At 49.1% G+C, this 22,500-nt stretch overlaps 1 protein-coding gene and 1 long non-coding RNA gene across 5 annotated transcripts in view; one reads left to right on the top strand and one right to left on the bottom strand.

Annotated features, from left to right (window-relative positions):
* The window catches only part of LOC127004683 (uncharacterized), a 74,896-nt gene extending 65,226 nt beyond the window's left edge, over positions 1–9,670 (top strand). Inside the window, exon 2 of the long non-coding RNA XR_007757922.1 lies at positions 9,591–9,670. This is a non-coding gene — a long non-coding RNA (uncharacterized LOC127004683). The remainder of the gene's footprint in view (positions 1–9,590) is intronic.
* The window catches only part of LOC127004679 (uncharacterized), a 90,741-nt gene continuing 77,441 nt past the window's right edge, over positions 9,201–22,500 (bottom strand). The window contains exons 1-3 of one of the 4 annotated variants that reach the window (XM_050872770.1): positions 16,203–16,457; positions 13,325–13,788; positions 9,201–12,211 (exon numbers count right to left, since the gene is read on the bottom strand). In XM_050872770.1, the coding sequence (XP_050728727.1) occupies positions 12,089–12,211; positions 13,325–13,788; positions 16,203–16,332 (717 nt within the window). In that variant the 5' untranslated portion in view covers positions 16,333–16,457 and the 3' untranslated portion in view covers positions 9,201–12,088. Of the gene's footprint in view, positions 12,212–13,324; positions 13,792–16,202; positions 16,458–22,500 lie in introns of those variants that run through there. The other 3 variants (XM_050872768.1, XM_050872771.1, XM_050872769.1) reach the window with 3 other exon arrangements.

Raw genomic sequence — 22,500 nt, 5'->3', positions numbered from 1 at the left:
TTTGGAAATAGTTGATGTTGGAAGCAGAATATTGGAGGGTCATCTTATTCAACATTTCGCCGGCCAAGCTCACACATAATTGACAAGGCTTTCGCAGGAGTTTTTTTTGGGCATTTCCAGAGGTAGTTTAATGACCTTAGTGGTAGTCTGACCCTCCTTCTATGCCATCGACCTACAAAAAACACTTATTACAGCCCGGCTGATTTCCTTTTCGGCATTTGGAAATAGTTGATGTGAGAGGCGGGAGGGTCTAAGAATACCAACTTAATTAAGCTCCGGCGCTTCAGTTCGCCTGTTTGGAAAGCCCCTCGTATAGTAGAAGTTGCTGGGCTATTCATGGACTGTTTTGTGATGTCTTAGTGATAGCTTCTACACGACGTCTGCGTCATGAACGGGAAATTCACTCCAGGAAATCCGGGTAATCTCTGTGGCCTTGGGAAGCAGTCGTAGTGGGAGCCCGACGCGCTTAAGAATCTGGGCGTAAGACAGTAACGAAGCGAGGGAGAAAACACGGACTTTCGTTGTGTTGAAAATGTTAACGCTGATAGCACCGAAGATAATGCTGATTAGAGAGAGAGAGAGAGAGAGAGAGAGAGAGAGAGAGAGAGAGAGAGAGAGAGAGTCCCCAAAACTTACCTAACATACTATATCTAATCAACGAGTCATGAGAAGCACTTTTTCCGTCCACCATCCCTGGTCTAACCCTCTCCTCCTCTTCCTCCTCTTCCTCCTTATGATTCATTTTATGTAAATGCTACGATATTTAATGAAATGTATGTTCTGGGCGTAGTTTACCGACCTCCTAAATCAAATGAAGACATTGATGGAAATCTCTACGCAGAGATAAATAAAATTATCAGAAACAGAAATGCAGTAATATGCGGCGACTTCAATAACCCCCTCTGTTAACTGGTCTGCACTATCTGCCGACAGGGAAGGAACTAGATTATTAAATTTTGCGCAAGATACATTTCTTTATCAAACAGTTACCGCGCCGACGCGAGGAAATAACATTCTGGATTTAGTCTTCACGACCGACAACCACCTCATAACCGCGTGTGAGGTAGGCGAGCCATTTGCAACCAGTGACCACAACATAATCTGATACGTTTTAAATATTGAAACAAAAGCACGAGCAAACTCATTCTTAATACCTAATTATAGTAAAGCAAATTTTATGGACCTAAAAAGAGAATTGGCTTCGGTAAATTGGAATCATTTGCTCAACAACGTCAGCGTTCAAGAAATGTATAATCGTTTTACTGCACAAATCACTGCGAGTGTAAATAAATTCATTCCACTCAAGCCACGAAGGACTGATAATCAAAAACCGTTGTGGATGAATAATTACCTACAAAAAATCATCGTCGAAAAAAGAAAACTGTATAAGAAATATAAACTGTCACATAATCCACAGGATCATACTAATTACATCAATGTCAAGAGAGAGTGCGAAAGGAAAATCAGAAAACAGAAACGCGAATATGAGATGAAAATATCACTTGATGCCAAGAAAAATCCCAGGTTATTTTTGAGTTACATAAGAAACAAAAAAACTGTTAAAAATAATATCGGCCCACTACTATTAAGTGGCAATACGATTAGTGATGATAAAGGCATGGCGTCGGTCCTAAATTCAACCTTTAGTAGCGTATTTACAAAAGAGAACATGACATCGATTCCAGCCCCGAAGAAAAATTTTCAAGGCCCTGAAGAACATAAGCTTGCATTGACCGACATTGATATCAGCGAAGTGAGTCCGTACCTGCAGAAAATAGATCCAAATAAATCTCCGGGCCCCGACAATTTATCTCCTCCCGTGTTGAGAGAATGTAGTCAACAGCTAGAATTACCCATAACATTAATATTCAACAAGTCATTAGCACAGGCCAGTGTGCCTCTCGAGTGGAAAAAGGCCAATATTACCCCGATCTTTAAAAAAGGAGATAAAAAACAAGCCAGTAATTATCGTCCTATCAGCCTTACGTCTGTCCTAATTAAACTATTCGAAAAAATAACCAGGGATAAAATGATCACTTTCCTTGAAACAAATGATTTGATAACTGATAGTCAGCACGGATTTCGTAGTAATCGGTCTTGCCTTACCAACCTATTAACTTTGTCAACGATGTTTATACATGTTGGGACGCCCTAAGCCCATATGACGTAATTTACCTAGATTTTCAGAAGGCGTTTGATAAAGTTCCTCACGTTAGACTTATTTCTAAACTGCGTTCCTACGGTATTAACGACCATCTATGTGCGTGGATTCATGACTGGCTCACCGACAGAGAACAGCGTGTAGTTCTTAATGGTGAAGCATCGGATTGGCAACCCGTCACCAGTGGCGTGCCCCAAGGTTCGGTTCTGGGGCCAACACTATTCATAATTTACGTGAACGACTTAGAAACTGATATTCTATCAAAAGTAGCCAAATTCGCCGACGACACCAAATTAGGAGGTACGGTAATGAACAGTGAAAGTTGCGAAAAGATTCTATCAGACTTAATAAGACTTGCCGACTGGAGCGAAAAATGGCAAATGAGTTTTAACGTAAATAAATGTAAAGTAATGCACATAGGTGAAAAAAATCCTAACTTTAAATATCAGATTCAAGGACATGAGCTCAGCGAAGTAAAACAAGAAAAGGATCTTGGTGTTATTATCAGTAACACTCTTAAAATGAGTGATCAATGTTCTGCAGCGAATAAAAAGCCAATATGATGTTAGGATTAATCTCAAGAAACTTTGATTATAAATCACCCGAACTTATGAAGAGATTATATTTAGCATTTGTAAGACCACACCTAGAATACGCCGTTCAGTTCTGGTCACCGAACTATATCAAAGATCAAGTTTTGCTAGAAAGGATACAGCGACGAGCAACCAAACAAATTCCAGCGCTCCGAAACTTGCCATATGACGAGCGTTTAAAGCGTTTAGATATGTTTTCCCTAAAAAAGCGAAGGATAAGAGGGACTTAATTGAAGTGTTCAAAATCCTTAATGGATTCGACAATATTAACCCAGATAGTCTATTTCAGAGAGACACCAACACAATAACACGCAGCAACGGTATGAAGTTAAAGGGAAACCGATGTAACACATTGGTGTGCAGAAGTTTTTTCAATAATAGAGTCGTCGATCACTGAAATAGACTCCCACCGTCAGTTGTTAGCGCACAGAGTATCAATAGCTTCAAGTCTTCATTGGATAAGTACTTCAGGGATATAAGATTATACTGACCCTTCTTCGTATGTTTTCAGACAGATTGCAGCAAGACGTCAACCTAAATTCATATTATTCTCCCCCACAACCTAGATTGCAAGTAGCGTAAGTTAACAATAGAGTAAAGCAACAGTTAATGTCCGCATGACAGGTGGAGTGAGGTGTGGGTGCAGTAAGGTGACAGGTTACTGGTGCCGTGCCTAGTACCGCCGGTAAAACGAGGATCAAGCCTCAACCTGTGCCCCTGAAACTACACCTCACCCATCGTGAGTATTAGGGGGGATCCTGAGGCTGCCCTGTGTAGGCCACTCGTCCTCTTCCATTCTCCTAGTGTTTCTGTGTTCTTATGTTCTTATGTAATGAAGTCATTTTTCCCCACAGCTTATGTTACCAGTAGTGTAAATTAAGGGTAGTAATTTCCTCTTATTTCTCTCTTTACTGTAAAATTTCCATGTCCCTTTCTTCCTTAAAGGTACATGGTGTTCTCTTCTAACTATTTCCTGCCGGCACGTTGCCGGAGGGAGAGGTGGGTGGGGAGGAGCCCTCATCTTTTCTGTCCTGTCCTACCACACGTAGATTACTAGTAGTAGTGGTAGTAAACAGACACCCTCGCCATAGACCGATAGGTCTTCTGGTGTCTGTTCTTCCTATGTATTCCTATGTATTCCTCCTCCTCCTTCTCCTCCTCCTCCAATTCTCCTAAACCATGAGTCACAGTGGGTTGCGTCGTCGGTGGTGGTGGTGGTGGAGAAAGAGACGGAGGAGGAGGAGGAGGAGGAGGAAGAGGGAGACAGACATCGTTGGGACGTATCTGTCTGTCTATCTACACCGGGCGCCCTCCTCAACTCCACCTCGTAAAGTGCATAGTACAGGTCCTCTTGGAAGGGCGACAAGTGGGCCATATGCAGGCTAACGGCCCCCTCTCCCGCCCTGTTCCCCGCGCTGATGATTTACTAATGGCACGATTACCTACTGGGAGAGAGTGTATGAGCCGGCCAGAATGTTGATGACGGACGGATTATAGTACTGGTGTGTAGGGGTGGTGGTAGGGGGGGGGCTTGTGTGTAGGGGGGTAGAGGGGGTAGTGTGTTTGTATGTGTGTGCGTGTGTGTGTATGTTGTTACGGCTTGAGTTATTTATAGGTAAGGTTTTTATTTTTATTTCGCTTCTTTGTTTAATTCATGTCCTCGTTTTTTTGTGCCTTTTCTCATTCGTTCATTCATTTTCTCCGCTCTCTGTGCCCTCCCTAACCCTTTCTCAGCCTCCCTCCTCTCCAACCGGCCTCTTGCAGACTCCTTACGTTCTTATGTTCTTACTGCCACAATCCCTCCCTTACTCCCCCTCCCTGCCTTCCTTTCCCCTCCCTCACCGCCACAATCCCTCCCTTACTCCTCTCCCTGCCTTCCCTTCCCCTCCCTCACCGCCCCAATCCCTCCTTTACTCCTCTCCCTGCCTTCCCTTCCCCTCCCTCACCGCCCCAATCCCTCCTTTACTCCTCCCACTGCCTTCCCTTCCCCACCCTCACCGCTCCAATCCCTTCCCTCACACTCCTCTCCCTCCCCTTCCTTCCCCTCTCTCACGCATTCCCAAGCTGAGTGTTGTTATGCAAGGCGGGAACACTCGCTTCAAGGCCACAACATTTTCCTTCCTTTCGAGATACGAGGAAGTGAATATTATGGCTGAAAGTTTGGGGAAAGGATTAATAATGATACTGCGTTGGGGAAGCGATGAAAACTGTGTTACAATAGGGCCATTAAACATTTATACGCCCAGGTACACATATATTTGACAAGGCTTTCATAGGAGGAGTTGTGGGGGGCATTTCGAAGGGTAGTTTTATGGGCCCATTGGTAGTTTGACCCTTCTTCTGTAGCTACCGTGAACCTCAAAAAAACGCTCATTAGAACCCGATTGATCTCATTTCCAGCCTTACCAACCAAAGTGTTACAGGGGAATGTGTTGAGGCCTAAAAAGATAAAGGCCTCAAAGAGCGTTACATTACGTAGTTTATGAACGATCCTTCCCCCCCGAAAAAAAAAGTTACATGGACGCATAAATTAAAAAGAATCTACATACAACCGAGAAACATAATTATAGGGACATCATTTCAGTGGCTTTTTCTCCCTCTCTACCTCCCCCCCCCCTCTCTCTCTCTCTCTCTCTCTCTCTCTCTCTCTCTCTCTCTCTCTCTCTCTCTCTCTCTCTCTCTTGTAGTATATAGACCCAGTACCCTCCCTCTCTCCCTCTCTCTCCCTTCCTCCTCACGCCATAAATTAAAATACCCTTTTTTTTATGCCGCGTTCCCATGTTTTTCGGAACACTGTTTTTAATGGGACGCTGCTATAATTTTAATCCTCGTTTTTTTCCTTCTCCTTTTTACGAGCCTCACTCACTTCCATGGGGGCCGCGGCTCTTCTTTAGGACAATACTACCATTAAAGGGGAGAAGTTAGGCAAGGGTGGGGTGGGTAAGGGAGCGCGTGTGAGGGTTCTTACATAGTGGTTTGTTACTATTAGGAGAGAGAGAGAGAGAGAGAGAGAGAGAGAGAGAGAGAGAGAGAGAATGAATGAATGAATGAACGAGACATTTGTTCTACTCCAAGGATGCTCTCTCTCTCTCTCTCTCTCTCTCTCTCTCTCTCTCTCTCTCTCTCTCTCTCTCTCTCTCTCTCTCTCTCTCTCTCTCTCTCTCTCTCTCTCTTTACTAAACAAGTCATATATTCGTTCATGCTACCTTGATAGAGCAGGAGTCACCATAGAATCCACCTGTTTTAGCGTAAACGTCAGTCTTCCTCCCACCAACAGGAGGCGACATGTATAGAGCGTTGCTGGTCACTGTCTTGCTTAGATACGTTTTGAAGGAACTCTTGGATTTCCCCTCCGCTCCCGTGGTCAGATTCTCAGAACAGCTCCCGCACACTCTGACTCCACTCCTTCCTTTCGCTTCTCGTCACGTCGCTTCCTACTAATTTTGTCGCAGTCTCGTTGCTTCATGTTCGGCGCTTTGTTGAAGGAAACATTTTGGTCGGTATTGTCAGTCGCTTCCGCCTCCTACACCAACTATTTCCAAAGGCCAAAGAGGAGATGATGAGTGTTTGCTTTGGTTTAAGAAGAGACATACTACCACCAGGGTCATTAAGCTACCCCTGGAAATGCCCAAACAAACTCCTAGGAAAGCCTGGTCAAATGTGTGTGCTTGTTCGCCGATCTGTTTAAGAATATTTCCCTTAAACACACCAACGATAATGATGATGAAAATAGAGGCGCAGCAGAATCGCCTGTTCATCTCTAGACAATTAATGACAGCAGGCTACCCGCTGTGTGACGTCACTATAGGGCGTTCTCATAAACTCATGTCCTTAGTGAAGTCCGTTAATACAGTCTTGCAAAGGATCGAGAGAGAGAGAGAGAGAGAGAGAGAGAGAGAGAGAGAGAGAGAGAGAGAGAGAGAGAGAGAGAGAGAGAGAGAGAGAGAGTTAAACAAACAAACGAACATACAGAGCTGTTCGTCCGCTTTCTGTGTAACCTGGATATTTGTAGCACACACACACACACACGCTCGCACGCACGCATACTCACAATCTCAAGCGTAGGCGTTGATAATACTCCGTCAGATAAGTTTACAGACTTCATCATCCGGTTGTGTGATAGTACCCACTAACAGGAATAGCACATATCCACCACCGTCACCCCGCGCCCCGTCTGCCAGCGGCGATGACTCAGGCAGCTGACGTTCCATGCAGGTGTGGTCACGGTAGATCCCCTGCATGTGTGTGTGTGTGTGTGTTTGTTTCGCCTCTGAGCTGGAGCATCTTGAAAAAGACTTGCCTGACTCTCCACTAGCATTGCGTCATGTTACCAAATCGCTGGGTCTCGTTTTGTCTTCTATTTTCCAAGAGAAGCGAAGCATCCAACTTTATTTAATCCCTTGCTTAGCTCATGACGTCGCTCGGCCACCGTCCTCCTGAAGAAACGTTTCGCCTTGGGCGGGCGTGACACACACTCACTCTCGGCAGACCACGTGTCGCCGCTCGCCTTGCGTTGGCAGTTACCAGGTGCTACCAGAGAGCAAAGGAGGAAACTTCTTACTCACTCGTCGGTGTTCGATGAGTGAGCACCAGAGTGCCTTGTAAACACCCGTGGGTGCTAGACTCCTGTGGTAATGTGCAACACCTGTGGCTGTGACCGTTCCAAAAGATAAAAGAAGACTTGTGTTACCCAGACAATACATGAAGAAGAGTTTTTACCAGACTCGACGGAAAGTGCCTGCCCGAGTGCTAGCTCTGGCCCTATACTGCAGGCGATGGCACTCAGCATGGGCTTTGTTGAAGAGGAGGCGGTGGAGGCGATGGGACGATCGGATTGGAGACATGGCAACGCTGTAGTTCGCCCCATCTTGTGGATATGTATTTACTTCATCATACTCTTCCACGGCCGACGTATCCTGGTCAGAGTCATTCTTCCGCTCCTCGACGCCATCATCGGCATGGTCCTGCTCCTCCACGCCCTTGCCGTCTATGCCACGCTCGGAGTGTTGGGCCACGTCCTCTACCTCATCCTCTGCCTCATCATCAGTGCCTTTCTCCTTCGCAGGTAAAATATTTAGCATTTTGGTAAACCGTAAATTTGGAAGTGGGGATTATATTAGCAAAGATATTAGTGTTAGTGTTTGCATTAGTATTCGTGGTGGTAGTGAGCCTGACAGGCAGGTCATCTATGTTTCATGACCACACATAGGACAAGTGATCTGGTAGTCAATTGTGCAGGTCGTGAGTCGAGCCGGCGCACGGCGAGGCGTTCACTAGGTCAGTGAGTGCATTCAACCAAGGCCCCCTCGTAGGCCATGATTCGACCCGTCCAAGGAAAGTGACACATCCGGCCCTTATGAGTGTTGTGAGGCTCTTCGTGTATCCTGACAGATATTGAACTGGAATTACCCGATGAAGATGACAAAGGACAAAAGGCGTGCAGAAGGCAACACTCCATGGCCTTGAGACGGCTCACGGTCTGGGTTAGCTTTCACTTACGCTCCGTCATGTGACTGGCTGTCCGCCCATACCTCGGTGCACATATTTGTGTTCATCAATTACTGCTCCTTGCTCGGTAAAATTTTCATGACTGGTGAGAGATGAACAGATAAGACCCGTCACTATCATAATTCAGAGAGTTGCTTTGTGAAGTGTGTAGCAAAGACAACAAACATACCTCCTCCTCCTCCAGCTACAGACGTGCTCACAAAGTATTGGTGGTGGTGGTGGTCGTAGTAGTAATAGTAGTAGTAGTGGTAGTAGTAGTAATGGTAGTAGTGGTAGTAGCAGTAGTAGTGGTAGCAGTATTATTATTATTATTATTGTTATTATTATTATTATTATTATTATTATTATTAGTAGTAGTAGTAGTAGTAGTAGTAGTAGTAGTAGCATCCGTAGCTGTAGCAATAAAGGTTGTTACTGTTGTTGCAGATGGAGCTTGTGGCGGGATGCCCAGTGACGAGGGACGCGACTCTACCGTTACTCAACACACATGGCTCGCCGACCGACCTCGACAATGAACCCCCCAGACCACGCCACTCATCCCTCTAGTCTAATGTGCCCCTCCCCTGGTTAGTGTGCCCGCCGCTCACCAGGGCTCCTTGCTGCTGCCCCATCCCATCTTCTGCTGCGTCACTCTTTTGAGTTGCCTGAGACTTCAACCACTTCAACAGACACACGCACACATTGGTATATATAATACTACTACATATAACTTGTGTATATTTCGTTGTACCAACTGATCTTTTTAGAAGCACTTAGCCGCTCAATTAAAATTAATTGCATATCACTTGCATTATTATTCACCCAAAGTAACAAACAGTATTGGTGTATTCTTCGATTTTTAATTTTTTTTTTTTTTTGTCCTTGCTCTAAGAAAAAGAGAGGTGATCCACGGGGAGCAGGGGGGGGGGGGGGGGGGCGGAGAAGAAAGTTGCAGACCGTCTACTTCCAATATTTATTTACACATGGTAGCCTAAATGTATCGTACAAAAATTGAGAACACTGCAAAACACATACGTACACAAGGAAATAGTATAGTTTTTTTTAGGTCAATGAAAAATAGCTTACATCAAACTCCCGTGCGGTGGCTGGCTGCATGGTCGGCGGTGCTGCTATGACACAAGTTATTGCACAGTGTTTTGCTCACACCACAATGTCGATACGTGATCACCGCGGCGGCTGGAGCGCGGAACACCGAATTCCGGCGCTCCTGCCTCGGCGGCGGCGTTTTGGCTTCGTGAGATCATCGGTTACCACGCCCTCGGTACAGAACCAGGTCGGATGTCTTTATACGGTGAAGTGTCTTGACTAGAGAGGAGCGGTACAGGAAGGAGTGTGTGTGTGTGTGTGTGTGTGTGTGTGTGTGTGTGTGTGTGTGTGTGTGTGTGTGTGTGTGTGTGTGAGAGTAAAACGACAGAACAGGAAGGAGATGCACAAGATCACTCCATAAATCTATTACTTTAAAATTAATACACAAAAAATAATAAAATGTCAAGTGGCGCCTGAAGCAAGTGAACCTTAAGCAGAGATGCCCCTCGGGGCTGAACACACCCCGCGGGGCAGGGAGACAGAGCCGTGAAGGCGGGAATGAAACACCGAAAACAAGTCTCTTTGGTGCAATAGGAAACTATTGCACCAGGACTCTCTCTCTCTCTCTCTCTCTCTCTCTCTCTCTCTCTCTCTCTCTCTCTCTCTCTCTCTTACACACACACACACACACACACACACACACACACACAGTCATTACAGATGCACAGAAGGACCGGAAGTCACTGGCTCTTCGTTTCCTGTAACCATTTTTCCTTCAAGTTTTAACATAAAATCATACACAACAAAGAGAGGTTCTCCGTACATGCAGGTCTCGTTGCCTTACGTAAACATATGGACAGAAACAAAGGAAAAAAATCACTTCCGGGAGCAAATAAAGTGTCCCTCAGTGCTGGGAGGGGCGCGGGGCCCTGGCCTGGGCTGGCCAGGCCTCGAGGCGGGGCTCTGGTCAGCCCGCCGCGGCCCCACACGAGTATCACGTCACGTAGCTTTGATGAACGTGACACAGACTTGGCACTCTGACCCGGACGGCGCCCCGCACATACACACACACGCACTCACTCATTCCTGTCGCTGTGTGTCGTGCACCGAAAGTCTGCAATGAAGCAAGAAATTCACGGCAAAATATTATATTATAACCATTTTGTTTTGATTGTGTTCAGAGTTGGGATGATGTTCCCGCAGTCTTTTGTTTCCTCCGTCCGCATCAGAGTTGCCAGCCAGTGTTCATAGTCATATTGCTAATTGTTCTGTACAGCACCATAAAATCTGTCTTTTACACCAACAGAAGACAAAATTTCCTGAGAGGCAGCACGCCCTGAACCTTATGAAAGCACAGCATGTATTTCTCCAACATTACTGCAGGTTCACAAAGATGACTCTAAGGTTTTGGTCCCGCCGCAAGCAGTAATTTGGCGTTTATTACAAAGGATAATACTCCCAAGGCGTCCCAAAGCGAAATTTTGTCTTCCTCAAATCTTATGGCTAACGGGAGGACGTCGCCTCTCTCACCCGAGACTGACGGCGTCCCCCTGAAAGAGCTTAGGCTACAGGCGGGCGAGACAGTGCCCCCTGACTGACCTTAATGCCTATCTTGAAAGACATTTACATTAAGTGTGAGGCGCCAAAGAACCCCCACGAAACACTTACAGGTAAGGGGGCGGAGCGGACTCCTCCCCTGAAAGACTGGTAGTCCAGCACTGAGCGGAAAAAAAACGCTTCTAATGGCTAGTGAGATCAAGAGGCAGCGGCAGTGGTGATCTGGCCCGGCTCAGTGACACACCGAATCTGGCCGAGGATGAATTCCTGGCCTAAGCTTACTCACCACCCAAGTCAGAATATACAGAACACCCGACTCACAACACCCTCAGGTCCGAGCGTGACCCTCCTCGCTCTGGCCTCAGCCTTCGCCACAGACTCGTGGCGCCTAACAAGACTCGCTCCCAAACCTTCACACTTTAGCTTGGCATGAAAATCCCTCGAGTGAATTATTTTTCAAACTCTCTCAAGGTCGAGGAGGAGCGAGAGCACCCACGCAGCGTCCTCTGACTTCGAGGGCCCGCGGTGAGGTGCCTCGAGAGACAGACAGAGAAGGTCGGGCAACTCGCGTGAACCTCCTCTCCCCCTCGATGCTTATGAGAGACTTCCTCCGTAATGAAAGACAGCGGGCAGAGGTGTGGTGTGACTTTGACGGGATGGAACAGTTAGTTGGGAGATTTGGACGTCTTACACACGATCTTATCAAAATATGAACCTTAACAGCTACGTTAACTACTCTAAAAGGAAACAAAAAGAGGAGCGAAGCATCTGTACAAATATCCACGTCTATACGAGTCATAGAAAACAATTGTCTAGAGTCCGTGCAACGTGGCTCCAAAAAAATAGCAACATTTTGCTAAACTGTCCCAGAGTCTACTTCAGACTTGAAACAAACTCCTTTGACAACCTTGAACGAAATTTGACAATAATCCAAAGGAACAGTCCTTTTTGAAGGCATCGTTCACAAGCTTCATACATATACACAGTCCTTGTTGCTGCGCCCCGAGGGGCGCCAAAGCGGCAGTCATTTAGTGGCAGGAACCAAGTGGCGGGGCGGCGGCGCTCGAGGGGCGACGCCTCACCAGCGTCTCGGCCGCCGCCCCCACGCGCACCCTTGACAAATTTTGACGCGAAGGTCACTGAAGCAGGCAATGAAGATGGGACCTCCTTCGTGGTCCTTGCAGACCTTTACCAAGCCCAAGGTGGCGCGATGAAGAGGCGAGCGCCGCTGAGCCCCGGCGAATCAGCGCAGCTTGTTGTAGAGTCGCCACCACACCAGGCAGATGAGGGATGCCGCGAGGCACCTGCCCAGGATAGCCGGCGCCGCGGAGTGGGCGGCCACCTCGCTGCTGGCCTTGCCGGACGCCTGCAAAGAGAGGGAAACATTATTACAAACTTGGGTCGGGGTGTGTTGGGGTAAAGCTGAGGACTGGACTCGGGGACTGTGACAAAGTGTGAGTCAAGTTATTGTGCATACTGAGTCTGTGCTACACAAGTAAGTTAATGATGAAAAAGCAAGAGTTTATGGTTACATTTGCTTTGCGCCTGATGGCCTTATAGATAATGTGCTTCTGATTCAGTCCTCCGCCAGCGTCACGCTGAACCTCGCACCTCACCCCCACTTCCCTCCGTCACCCTGCCTCCGCCACAAGCCACCGAGCCACCGAGCGTGCTCTCGAGGCGAGCACGCACGTTGCCTCCCTTGACGGTGCCGGCGGCTCCCTTCCCCGTGCCGGGCCTCATCAAGCCGCCTCACACCGCGGGGCGCCGATCCGATCAGCATCGGGAGTCCCGCACAGATGTCATCGCATTAGGATAATTACAAATGAAAATATGTCACCCTGAACTAATCGGGGAGACGAGCGGGCGTTGTTGGTGCAGGTGGCGGAGGTGAAACAGGCGCACGTGCGCCTCGTTATCATATTATAATTATGGGATTAACGAGCGATTACCTGAGCGAGTCACTGACCCATTAAGCCCGTGCTCGCCTGGCGGCAGCACCGCGGCGTCAGATGGCTGGCCGCTATCGTCTTCCTGTCACGCGGGCCAGCCGGGCCCTCACCTCGCCCTGGCGAGTGTGGCGTGAACCCTCCGTGGAGTACACGCGCCACAACACCGTTGAGTACAGGAAGGCGTGGCGAGAGGAGCGTAATATTAATGTTCAACTTGGATGACAAACTTATTTGGTTGTTTTCCCTTTTGTCTCAGGCCTCTTCGCCCTCCCTCCCGTAGCTGTTACCGGCCCACGCCTCCCCCCTCCCCTGCCTGTACGGTCCGCGACGATAATTAATGAGATGAAGTCATTATCCGCACGGAGTGACCACCACGTGCACGCGCCCCTCCCTCCCACCCACACACGTGCGTCCACTCGGACACTGGTGCGGGGGGGAGGAGGAGAGGGAATGGCCGCGGGATGAGGGGCGAATGGAGCGTAGTGGGGGTCAAGGGAAGGTGAAAAAGACAGGATATTCTTCCTCACCTTTGATCTGTTGAGCTGAAACTGGTCCGCAACCATCCTCAGCTCTCCCCCGACGAGCCGCCACCGCTGCTGCTCCTCACCAAGGACCTCTCCGTCCAGCTCCTGCCTCAGGTTCCTCCTCATCTCCGGGGCAGCGCTGACCTCCTCCTTGGTCGCCCCGCGAGCAGACGGCGGGTTAGGGGGGCGTGGCAGGGGCCAGGAGAGCTGGGGTAGGTTGCGTGGGCTGACAGAGAAGCTGCCCAGCAGTCGACGCCGCACCTCCTGAATGTGGCTCAGGCTTGCCTGGGCAGCCTCCACCCCAGCGTCTCCGTCAAAGGCGGCTCCGGGTGTGGCTGGCGGTGTCAGGGGAGACGGGGGCTGAATCTGAGTCTTCTCAGGAAAGAAGGCGTGGCAGGAACGGGCACGGCGGAGCGGGGATGGCGGCGGCGTGTTGCTCAGAATGACGTCGGGCAGCGGGAAGGTGCCTGCTGGGGAGAGAGAGAACAGGGAGTCAGTCACCCTCCCATTAAGAAAACACACGCCTAGTCATTACCACCTATCTCTCTATATATAGTAAGTAATGTCAAAGGTCACCGCGCCGATGTTTGCTTTCCTGAGGTGGTGCAACAATGAACACCTGCAGACATGACGGGTGTGACAGTCACTGTTAGTTGGCCCAAGGGTTGCCTAGACAAACACAAGGAAAATACCGTTACTACTGTGGCTGTGATCTTTCAATTCACCCTGAAAGGAAGGCACTGCACACTAGCAAGGAGGGCACCGTGCCAGTGGTCAGGCTGCACCGTGAGGCAGAGATGGGCAGGGAGGGCGCGCTGAGGCCCTCACGAGACACACGGTGCACGGGTACAAAACGGCGCTCAAGGAACCGTGTGCCGTGCCGCCCCAGCGTCATGACACAACATTTAGAGGATTATTGGGAAACAGTTTTGCAATATCCATAAAGCATGAGTCGGAGGGGAGGGACGCCCATTAGCCGCACACCTGGCCGCGGCGCTCACCTGTCACTCCGTCACATTGTCGTGCAACACTAATGACGGGTTATAAAACAAAACAATTACGCAGATTGTAACAACCACGAGCTTCAGTAATAAGCACGCGTCTACCTGCTGACACGCAGCGCGGCGGCCCGGGACGACCCTCCAGGTGGACAGCCACTGCCTGACGAGGCGGCCGCCCGGGGCTGACGTACCGTGAGCCAGGCAGGTGCAGCCGCCTCGGTCAGGGAAGAGACACAGTCCGGTTGAACCTGTCTGGGAGGCGCGGCAGCGTCACCGCCTCCACCCCGCGGGCAAGTTGCAGAGAGACGCTCGAGGAAGCTGACACAACAACTTGTCAATTCTAAAGACATGAATTGTTGCCTTCATGAAACTTGCTCAACCTTGCTGATATTTATAAGGTTTAATGAGAAATCAATCACTTAACATTGCGATGAGGTGTTAATTAGGGACGGTCTTAACGTGTGGGGGGATGTCCAAGATAGCACCAGATCTCTCTACTTTACAATTGACAGTCATTAAAACCATAGCGATAAAGTATATGTATGTCACCACAACGATGATTACTGCCACTGCTACTTACACACGCTGAGTAGCACTGAGCTGTGAACGTCAACATAAGAACAGCGACTTTTTTTTTTCTCAGCCGCAGCACACAGCACTGACCTCCCCGCGTCCCACAAAGCCTACTGCCATTTCCTACACAATTTGTCATTCTCTCATCGCGTCATGAAAAGCACACACTGGCCATGACTCCACGCAATTGTCACCTCAGGAGCCAGAATGTTATCAGTGAACAAAAACAACAACGGAGTGTTCCATGTTAGTCTCCGCACAGAACACCGCCGCGGGCCACTCACTTCAGCATCTCCCAGCAGCGAGGGCGAGAGGTGAGTGGAGGTGTGTGGTGTGCTGGAGTCAGTGAGGTGCGCCCGTGAAGTGCTCGGCTCAAGTTATTGCAATTCAGGAAGGAGGAACATCCACCGTGGAGTTTACTAATGACGTGACCTGACTGATGATCGAGAGCTCTAAAGTAAGGAGACAGGCGGGAGGTTGAGCCTCGTGCCCGGCATCCTAGTGACCTCATTATTAGTCAAGAGTGTAAGGAGAGGAAGAACATTACGTGTATTATTGCTCCTCGGGGTAAGGACGTGATTTCTTTCCCTCTGACTGCAAGCTCGTATATGTATAGATATGCGTATATATATATGTATATGCGTTTGATTTCAACTAGCGTTAATGAAAGTAAAACATCCACCAAACATGATAAACTTCAACAGGTATCTCCGCCGAGCCTGGTGCGTCATTCGGCGTACGAGCAAGGGTTACCACGCACCTGGCTGGCCTGCACAAACACGTTCAGAGTTCACAAACATCGAAATTACCACAACACTAACTTCACGTTGTTCAAGTAAAATGTTATTATTGTAGCGATGCTGAATACTTTGTGCTGTAACAACGGGCGCCTCCTACTTATGATTTGGTGAGACTCCTGCTGGGTAAGACTGCAACGTCAAGCGTTGCGTCAGCCGCGACAGAGTGCTGCAGACACACGCTGGAGCCGAGGCGACGAGGTGACAGTGGTGCGGGGGTCACCTGTGCGGTGTGGGGTGGGCCAGCACCGGCCGGGGTCAGCGGGGCCTGGGCGCGGTGCGCCCGCCACGTCTCGAGGCAAGTCGCAACAGGTGCTGCCGTGGCCCCGCTGGCGCCAACCCTTCACATAAACCGCAAATACGCACTTGGTGTTTTTCATAACACAACGTTCGGAGCAGATCAGCTTTGTTAACAACCAGCAGTCCCAGAAGTTGTAAAAGTTAAAGAAAACCTCCAAGCTTTATCCCAAGCCACGTCCCTCGTGTCCCTCAGCGGCAGAGTTCACTCACCTCGCACGTCGGGGAGGTGGTAGCAGCTCATCCCGGTTGATACGCAGTCCTCGATGCCAGGGAACTCGCTCTCAATTTTGTCACTCGTGTAGCCAAACGGTACCGCTCCCGCGTGTAACAAGTTGATCATGACTGGAGAGTGTGGCTAAGCACTGCCGGCACGGACACAAGGCTGCCAGTAGGTCTTTTCACCACCACGTCCGCGCGGGAACTGAACTCAAACTTGCCTCTCTCGGAGGATGTCAGGCAGCGAGTAACAGGTCCGATGAGTGTGGCAGGTGCGCACGCAGAGCCCGCCCTCATCAGCAGAGCTCTGGCCTCAAAAGTTTCCTTGTTGAGTTTCAGTTTGAGAAGGTTTTCAAAGACTTGACAGCTTAGAAAAAAATTACTACCTCCGTACGTTCTGGAATAAGTGTCAGTGAACTTGGATAGTTAAAAAGTGGCGATTATGTCAGAAATACCTCGCTGACAACCGCCAGCGCGCGGGGCGGGGCGAGGGGACGGCCGCGGCCAATCAGACCCAGGGAAGGACTCCACCAGCACGTGGCTGGGATTTGGTGACTGCCTTGTAAACAGACGCCACGAGGCCGCCAGTTTAACATCAAAATAAACATTCGGGTAATTGGATACCTGTGATAATTTTTGTGGTTCCCTACATTATTGTCTTCATAACACTGGGGAGTCTGAGTCAGGAAGAGGAGAGTAGGGGGGGGGCGGTGCCTTGACCATGCAGCAGCACTTTGTCAGACCTGCCGCCGAGGACTAAGTCAGCCAGTCTGCTGGTCCATCACAGACCCTCCCCCGCTGAGCGCGTGGCGGGGTGACGACGCACTCGGTCACCCCGGGAAGCAAAAACTTGAGCCCCGAGCCCTGACGCCACCAGCCAGCCGTGAAGGCCTGGCCCATGTCGCGCCCGCGCGCGCGCATATGTGTGTATATATGTGTGTGTGTGTGTGTGTGTGTGTGTGTGTGTGTGTGAGGAACCAAACCAGTTGCATTAAAAGTGCTTAACGTAATGTTCCCTGAGCAACGGTGTCGGGGGCAATACCCTGACACACACAGGGCTGGCGCGGGGCAGTCCGGGCGGCACGGGGCAGGCGGAGCGGCGCGTGGCCGGCTGGGAGGATACGGGGACCTGCTCACCCCCCCAAGCCTCTCCCACCTCCATCCCCGCCGCCGCCCCTTTGTGTAAACACTTCGGTGGGCGCCAACCTGACTCCCACAAATAGTTACTGAGAGGCGGGTCACCAGTGCCGCGGCCTGCTTGGGTACAGCGACACGTGCATTTTCTGCTCTGAGACGCCCTGTTTGTTGCCTTAGACATGTTAAGTGTGCCATACAGACATGCTTCACCACACACACACACACACACACACACACACACACACACACACACTTAATAATCCCTAATAATCTTTCACTTATGCATAGTAATAATATTCCCTTGTTCTCTGCAGATGTACCACTCACAGGAGGATGGGAGAGAGCGCCACGCTGACCCACGTGAGTAAAACATGTCTATTCACCTTGTAGAGATGTAAGAAGGAGGAGAAGGAGAAGGAGGAGGAGGTGTTTTAGCGATACAAGACAAGCTGTGGGGAGATAAGTGGAGGAGCGAGACAATGGGGGAGGAATTATACGCGTGGAAGGGGACGGAGGCGAGGGCGGGGAGGGGCGGGGCGTCAGATTAGGCTTTAGGGCCGAGGACAAAAGGCGAGGCGAAGATGAAGATTGGAGATAGAGGGAGGGACAAAAGGCGGTGGTCGGAGATGCGTATAGGCTTGGCTGTTACCTGCTCACTGCTTCTGTTGGTCACTTTATAGCTACCTGTGTGTGTGTGTGTGTGTATGTGTGTGTGTGTGTGTGTGTGTGTAGGTATGACACAGTAAGATCCACACATCCAAAAAACTAACATGAAAAAGAAAAGAGACAAACAGACAGACGGACCGAGAGAGAGAGAGAGAGAGAGAGAGAGAGAGAGAGAGAGAGAGCGCTGGGTCATGGGTATGTTTACGTTCAGGGACACGGACAGGTTATGGGCTCCCCGGTGACCAGCCAGGTGCAGCGGGCAAGGACGGGCAGGGGCGGGCGAGGGGACGGGCGGGTCGGCTTAATCCTCAGCGGCATAATACACCTTTGACGGGGCGGTCGCGGGTGTCGGCGGGGGAGCATTGTCCGCGTGTGAGGCGCTGGGTGGCCCGCGGGGTAAACACGGGGCCGGGGACTCCTCTGTGGGGTGTTTGATTTTACTGGTGAAGGGGAGGATGACGGGGTGAAGGTAGGAGGGAACATGAGGGGGGGGGGGGTTGGCTGAGACACAGAAGGGGGAGGATGGGGAGTACAGGAGAAGAGGATGCTGGAGAAAGTTACGTGGAAAAAGAGAGACGAGGAATAAATTTGAAGGGGAGAGGGTAACTTTAGGTCATTTTCTTAAGCAGGGGAGGAGGGAGGGAGGTGAGGGTGTGTGTGGGGTGAGACAGAAAGAAAGAGGGAGAAAGGGGAGGAGGAAGAGATGGTGTAGAAATTTACGTGGGAAAACTGGGGCGAAAGGCAGATTTGAGGGGACACAGAGTTTAAGGTCATAATCTTAAACAAGGGAGGAGGGAGGATGGGGGAACGTGAGGGGTGTAGGGTTAGACAGAAAGAGGGAGAAGGGGGAAGAGGAAGGGATGCTGGAGAAAGTTACTGGATAAAAAGAGAGGCGAGGAACAGATCTGACGGGGCGAAGGTAATTTAAGGTCATATTCACTCGAGGTCTGACAGGGCTAGGCGGCTATATGTGCACCTGCTGGGCCTAAGGGTGCTGGTCTGACAGAGGACGTCTGGAGGGAAGCCTTAATTTGTAGGTCTCTCACTCGCTCACTCACTCTATCGCTCGTAAATAGACCTTTCACCATCGTGTAAAGAGCGCCCACATAAGCAATAGACACAGGTCACCGCTCGCTTGGATCTGAGGCTCCCAAGCACACACATTTGACATGGCTTTCGTAGGCGCTGAGGGCATTTCCAGGGTAGATTTACGCGCCTGGTGGTAGTTTGACCCTTCTTCTGTACCGTGGACGTGAAGAGAGACTCATTCCAACCCAATTAACTTCCTTTTCGGCCTTTGGAAATAGCTAATGTGAAAGGCGGAAGCGTCTGAGAATACACATTTGACAAGGCTTTCCTAGGAGTTGTGGGCATTTTATGAGAAAGTCTTATAACCCTTCTGTTAGTTTGACCCTTCTTCTATACCGTGGACGCGAAGAAAGACTCACTACAACCCGATTACCCTCCTTCTCGGCCTATGGAAATGGTTGATGTGAGAGGCGGCGGAAGCGTCTGACAACACCAACTTGCATCGGGCCCATCCTCCTCCTCCTCGTTGCTCAGCTCCGGCGCTTGAATAATTCCTCCCGCGGTATTGATCAGCAGCGTCTGTGGCCGAGGGAGAGGCGCGCGTGCAGCACTCCAGTAACCCGCCGCCCTGCTGACCGACATCATGAGCGAATAATTAGGAAGAGAAGGAGGCGAGGTGTCTTGAAAAAGATATCCGAAACTGACCTCTCTCTTCTGCCCTCTCTCTCTCCCTCCCTCTCGTTGTGTTTTCCTTCGTCAGTGCAGTGTTTTTTTTTTTTTTTGCTATTTTTTTTTTTGCCCTTTTGTTTTGTTTTCTTTTGTTGGAGCAGCGTCTATATATAACGGGCTTTTTTGTGCTGAGAGAGATAGAGAGACAGAGATGGACAAACAGACAGACAGACAAACAGATATACAGACAGACAGAGAGACGAAAAATTCAACTCGTAAAACCTTTAACGTCCTGTTGCTAAGTAAGAGAGAGAGAGAGAGAGAGAGAGAGAGAGAGAGAGAGAGAGAGAGAGAGAGAGAGAGAGAGAGAGAGAGAGAGAGAGAGAGAAGCATGAGTCACCTGCCCTCCCCCTCCCCACCTTCCTTCCCTCCCCTCATCACAGCATCCTGAGAGAGAGAGAGAGAGAGAGAGAGAGAGAGAGAGAGAGAGTCAGGCATCGTCGGGTCCTACTAACGAATTCACGGCCTGTCAGGATTATTTTTGCATCCTTTATGACCTTCCTTCGCCGCCTGCATGTGTGTGTGTGTGTGTGTGTGTGTGTGTGTGTGTGTGTGTGTGTGAGAGAGAGAGAGAGAGAGAGAGAGAGGAGTGTAGCACAAGGAACTCTCTCTGTCTGTCTGTCTGTCTGTCCCTCCTCCTCCTCCTCCTCCTCCTCCTCCTCCTGCTCCTGATGATGGTAATGATAATGTATGCTTAAGAGGTGGCTGTATGATAGATTTATTTATATTCTTATTTTTATTTCATTTTATAGTTTTACTTATTTTTATTATATCCTGTTTTTATTCCATGGCTTTACTCTGTTTATCTTCTTTTTTTTTGCATTAGAAAAGGTAGTAATAGGAATAGTAGCAATAGAAGTAGTAGTAGTAGTAGTAGTAGTAGTAGTGGTATTAGCAGCAGTAGAAGTAGTAGTGGCAGAAATATTATTATTATTATTATTATTATTATTAGTAGTAGTAGTAGTAGTAGTAGTAGTAGTAGTAGTAGTAGTAATAATAGTAGTAGCAGTAGTAGCAGTAGCAATAATTTCAACAGTCGCAGTACACACACACACACACACACACACACACACACACACACACACACACACACACACACACACACACACACACACACACACACACACACACACACACACACACACACACCAAGACTAGGCGAAGGTCGCAAGTCTTAAGTTATAAATTGTAAATCCTTAACCTTTTAGAGAACCACAGGAAATGTCGACGCTCTCTCTCTCTCTCTCTCTCTCTCTCTCTCTCTCTCTCTCTCTCTCTCTCTCTCTCTCAGGAAATAATTATGGAGTATAGGGGAAGAGAGGGAGAATTGGAAGAAAAGGGAGCAGCTGGGGGAAAGGCAGAAGGAGCAACAGCAATGGTATCAGCGGCCCTATATATTAAGTAAGGCGTGTCAGTATTGAACAGGGCGGGCGAGGTTATGGCAGGTATTAGGCGGTTCGCAGCAGGGGAGTGACATTTTATTCGCGGCTCGAGCTTGGCAATATAGGCTACACGGCGGCCGACCCACCCAGAACCCAGCCCTCCACACCTCTACCAAGGGACGTACACGGCCTTTTTAGAGAGAGAAAGAGAGATGAAATATTTAATGAAACTCAACCAGTATAAGTTCCTACGGCGGAAAGTTGAAGAAGAAGAAAAAAAAAGAGAGGTCGTTGACTCGTGTGACGCAGCTGGTGGTGGTGGTGTGTGTGTGTGTGTGTGTGTGTGTGTGTGTGTCTTGCCACCACTTAGGAATGCGCGTAGTAAATGCCACGGAAAAGCCTCGAGCGTATGGTATGCACTTGGTAAAAGAAAAAAGTGGGATAAAAATCTAACTTTTCTTAACTTTTTCGGGGGGAATATTCTTAACTTTTCATCCTCCACTCAGAATCAAGTTGACGTACGCCGCAAAAATACATACAATCAGTCCCTCGTTCTTCTTCCCTTCTCGAGGCTGTGTTTGATTCTGTTTTTATGCAGTCTGTTTTGGGTAACATGTATGTGTGTATGTGTGTGTGTGTGTGTGTGTGTGTGTGTGTGTGTGTGTGTGTGTGTGTGTGTGTGTGTGTGTGTGTGTGTGTGTGTGTGTGTGTGTGTGTGTGTATGTGTGTGTGTGTGTGGTATTTTTTTTTTCAATATTAGTTAAGCTTGCATCGTTACCACCTCGCTGTCCGTGCTATATAGACAATGGTTGTTTTCGGGAGTGACGATAGCTGGAGGAATTTGCTAAGGTTGACCCCGGCATTGCTTACATATCTATCTTACGCGGGCTGGAGTCACCGTTACTGCACTTCCCGCGGGTTAATTGGAAGTCAGTGAGGTAACCAAAGAAAGGCCTTACCATACGTTGTTTCTTGGAAGTGATATATAGGTTGGTATTATCAGGCTCTTACGTTTCTCACAGCACCTATTTTTAAAGGCCAGAAAGGAGGTCAGTCGGGTTTTCATGAGGATATTTTAGGCTTACGATAGAAGAAGGATCAGACTACCACCAGGGTCATAAAACTACCCCTGAAAATGCCCACAAAACTCGCACGAAAGCCTTGCCAAATATGTGTGCTTACTTGGGCCACGGGACGTTTAAGAATAAGAGTAGTCTGGCCGCTCGTAAGACTAACCTGTGACATCGCTAAATACACGGCGCCTCTGGGGGGAGATCAATTGCAGCGCCACACAGAAGGATAAAAAACACCACAGCATTCGCAACGCCATTACCGCCACGCTCACGAAC

This window comes from Eriocheir sinensis, chromosome 28, assembly GCF_024679095.1.
Source record: "Eriocheir sinensis breed Jianghai 21 chromosome 28, ASM2467909v1, whole genome shotgun sequence".
Taxonomy (NCBI): Eukaryota; Metazoa; Arthropoda; class Malacostraca; order Decapoda; family Varunidae; genus Eriocheir; species Eriocheir sinensis.
This window is presented reverse-complemented; position numbering and strand designations above follow the sequence as displayed.